This window comes from Nanorana parkeri, unplaced genomic scaffold (assembly GCF_000935625.1).
Source record: "Nanorana parkeri isolate BGI_ZX_2015 unplaced genomic scaffold, ASM93562v1 scaffold237, whole genome shotgun sequence".
In the NCBI taxonomy this organism is placed as follows: Eukaryota; Metazoa; Chordata; class Amphibia; order Anura; family Dicroglossidae; genus Nanorana; species Nanorana parkeri.
In genome coordinates, this window is record NW_017306505.1 from 1,591,614 (window position 1) to 1,595,583 (window position 3,970).

Genomic DNA, 3,970 nt, shown 5'->3' on the forward strand with positions numbered 1-3,970 from the left:
CCCTCCCTCCCCCCCCCCCCCCCCCTCCCATCCTTCACCTCCACCTTGGCTGCCCTGTCTCTCCTTGGTTCCTGGGACCTCCATGGTGGGTGTCAGGAGGGAGAGTGGCAAAACATCTTGCCTTGCCAGGCCTCATGAAGTACATGAAATCAGTGTAATGAGTAAAGGTTAAAATACTCACAAAGGAACAAAGCCTTAGAATTAATCTATCTACATCTCTATAGTATACTCCAAACATCCTCACAGGAAGGTCTGCAAACTTCTTTGAACTCCTCATGAAGAAGAATGTATTTCTGTGACAAGTCCTCTTAAGATAGATATTTCAGATAGATGGGTTCCTGTGCTTCATTCATTTGTGAATGCATATAACCTTTTATTTATTAAACTAAGTTTTATGCACCTCACAAGGCCAGTACACTTGGGGTGCATTTATTCCAATCTGATTGCCCAAGACAGCACTGTGAGCTGCAGGCTAAGAGAAGTGTATAGCCAACTGGCTCCAAATATTGCAGAAGAGGAATCTTCAATTGTATAGCTGTGGTGGAGTGCACCTTTATTCATATTCAGGGGCAGGTCCCTTTAACTCAACTCCCCACAATCCTCTGGGCTCCCAGCATCCCCTGAGCTCCTTAAGACGCCCACGGGATATAAATGACAACTCCTCCCGGCTTCCTGTGCTCAGAGAGACCCTGCCTGATGGGACAGCAGTGACTGGGCAAGTGAGCTGTCACCAGGTGCTGGGTCCTCCCCTGTTAAGTCTGGTGTGGGGGCCACCAGCAGTGAGCACAAGTGCACGCAGCATCTGTCCAAGCCCCAGTCACTGGAGAGGACTCTGTTACAGTCTGTTTGGAGAAGCTGTCCATGCAGGGGGGTGGCCCTATCTACAGCCACCAGAACCTCCTGACCAAAGCCAGCCAGCAGCCAGTGTGAAGTCTGTGCCAGCAGGAGATCCACTCAGCTAACAGTTTGTTGAATGAGTGATTCCTATTCCTGGACACGTGAGATTCTGTATTTCCCTTTTCTGTAATTAAGCTGAAGCTGAACTGAACCCAGAATAACCTGCTACCATCTAGTGGCCATTTGCAGAACTGCTGAAGAATTGTTTTCATGTGTTCTACCAAGCCTGTTTTCCTTATTGTTGATATGAATGCTGTGTATTGCACTCCCCTGTTCATTTGATTTCCCCTGCGCAATTTATGTTGATTTTCATTGTTTAGTAAAGTAGAAATTGCACATCACCGCTGCTCTGATCATTTGGCTGATACCGTTGCACAACATCGCCTAGACAACAGCAATATCCATTAATATAGCTGATTGCTTAGCATGCATATGAGTTTTTGCATTACGTCCCAAATAGTCAGTGCTGATTTTATGATTCAAGAATCCATACGCCATTATAAAAAGCCTCCTCTATACGTACCAACATCGGGGACCTTCTTTCCGAGAGCAATGCTCTTTGTGAGTTCAGATGCTTTAATCAATTCTTTGACAGCCCTTTCCTTCCGTCTGAGGACAGAAACAGGGCAAATAAATAGAAGATGGATGGACAGTACGAATAGGACACAAAGACAGGTAGAGGAGTCACAGATCAAAAAAAAGCCTAATTTGGACTACCATAGAGATTTGCTTCATCTCTATTTTTTTACTCACCTTTAAAGGCATAGCCTTTGAACCATGTTTTACTCATAGGATGAGACATGAAAAATGATTGCATTCGATTTTACTGCTTCTATTGGGATCTTTGAGGATGAATTACTCTACTGTGTCTGCAGCTACAGGGGTCAGTAGGAGCTTGTTTTGAAGCTTGCTTGCCACAAAATAGAGGAGTCACAGATTTAAAAAAATAGAGATGAAGCAAATCCCTATGGTAGTCCAAATTAGGCTGGTCATAGGACAAGTATATGTTTCGCCAACAGTAATAGGCAGTCAAACATCTACCCAAGCGTACTTGACGAAGCACTACGGCCTAGCACTATGAATTGGGCAGTTGGGTTGAACTAGCACAAGCGCAGTGAAACTTTTGGCAAAGGATCAGTCAGTATTGATATACTTAAAAAGTCTCTAACATTTGATCTAAAAAAACGCGCAAAGGATGTCCCAATTTGCTCTATGAGTTGCAAGAGTCAATTGAAGTAATATTTATTTGCTACAAGCATAACTGTGGCTTGGCCATGGACATTTATATATACTGTACATTATAGTAAGCCTTAAAGGAGAACTATGAGGCGAGTGCTTTTCACTCACCTCATAGTTCTAGCCGACCTGTGACAATGAGACTGTCAAAGGTCGGCTCAGTAGATCGGGAGGTGAGCGAACAGTTACCGGCGTTCGCTCACCTCTCGATCCTGTCACGGCTCTCTGCCGTGACAGGGGAGGGGCTGTATTCCCCCCTCCCCGCTCCGATCCGCCAGCGCTGACTGGCGGAACGGACGGGGGAGGGGGCGGGTACAGCTGGCTCTGCCTCTAGATAGGCAGAGCCAGCTGTCAGTCATGCAGCTGGGCGGATCCCAACACAATTGTCGTGATCCGCTTCAGCTGCGGCGTCTCAGTATACCGCGAACAGCGGCTCGCGGTATACTGCGGCGTCTCAGTATACCGCGAGCTGTAGCTCGCAGTATACTGAGCCTAGGGTGACAGGAGGACGCTAGTTTGTGTCCTCCCGTTACCCTAAGGAGAACTATGGGGAAAAGCCTTAAACCCATAGTTCTCCTTTAAAACATGCCATCACTGACCTCTGTGGCTGCAGGCACTGTGGAGTAACTCACCTTTAAAGGCATAGCCTTTGAACCATGTTTTACTCATAGGATGAGACATGAAAAATGATTGCATTCGATTTTACTGCTTCTATTGGGATCTTTGAGGATGAATTACTCCACTGCAGCTACAGGGGTCAGTCGGAGCTTGTTTTGAAGCTTGCTTGCCACAAAATATGTAAATAACCCACAGCAGCCAGTTTCCAGGCCCGATCATCATAACATGATATAGCGGGTGAGATCATCAACCATATGTAAGCTCCGACACTATTTGACACAGACCTTACAGGGTTAGGACTGTGTAGGAATGGAGCAATGCAGGATCACTGAGAAGGTTATTATTAATTGGTCATGGGATGGGCTTTAAAGGACTCTGCCGTTATTGGGTAAAGGGACAGTGTCTCTATCAGTACCAGCAAGCCTCAACACCCTACTGCAGATGTATTTCCACTTCCACAGCCAAATTGGCATAACACCTATTTTATAACTATTGCATGTTCCCATTCACATAATATAAGCTAAAAAAATTGCTTTTACTTGGGTTAGGGTTTCTTACTGATTAACACGTCTACTTGCTTTTGCAATGTTAGGAGGGGCTGTGACAGGTGAGGAGTTAAAGGATTAAATTCCTGGCTTCTCCACTGTATGTAAATGATGCTAATGAGAGAAACACACAGGGTTATTCACAAAAGGGTGAAGAGTTTGGAGAAGTGAACAATCTAGGACAACATAGCTAAACTGGAAAGTGAGCTGAATTGGACAATTTTTCCAGATCAGCTATTTTGGCCTAAATTGGTCACTTCTCCTGCCTTCTCCAAACTCTTCACCCTTCTGTGAATAACCCTGACAATCCTCAACTTCAATCCTAAGACTTCCTATAAGGACAGATCACTGTGAAGGTGTTTAGAAAAACCTGGAATCAGCCATGTTGCCTTGTTGGCTGCAACAAAACATCTAAAAAGTAAGATATATATATATATATTAGGGCTGTGCAAATTAACGATTAATTTCTCGATTAATCGTACATTTTTTTGAAACTTTCTGCACGAGCGCCAGCCAAGGCATTGGCCTATTCACATACAGCACAGCAATGAAGTAATAAAATGAAATAGGATCACACTAATCCAGCACGTTATTATTCTGAGTTGCCCCACTCAAGCGGCGACCATATTGAGTGGGGCACGTGAGATTAATAACGTGCTGGATTAGTGTGATCC

The 3,970-nt window shown here is 44.8% G+C and overlaps 1 protein-coding gene across 1 annotated transcript in view; it reads right to left on the reverse strand.

Annotated features, from left to right (window-relative positions):
• HELZ2 (helicase with zinc finger 2) overlaps positions 1-3,970 on the reverse strand; it is a 34,622-nt gene that overhangs the window by 15,927 nt on the left and 14,725 nt on the right. Inside the window, exon 7 of the mRNA XM_018556435.1 lies at positions 1,417-1,506. Within this exon, the coding sequence (XP_018411937.1) occupies positions 1,417-1,506 (90 nt within the window). The remainder of the gene's footprint in view (positions 1-1,416; positions 1,507-3,970) is intronic.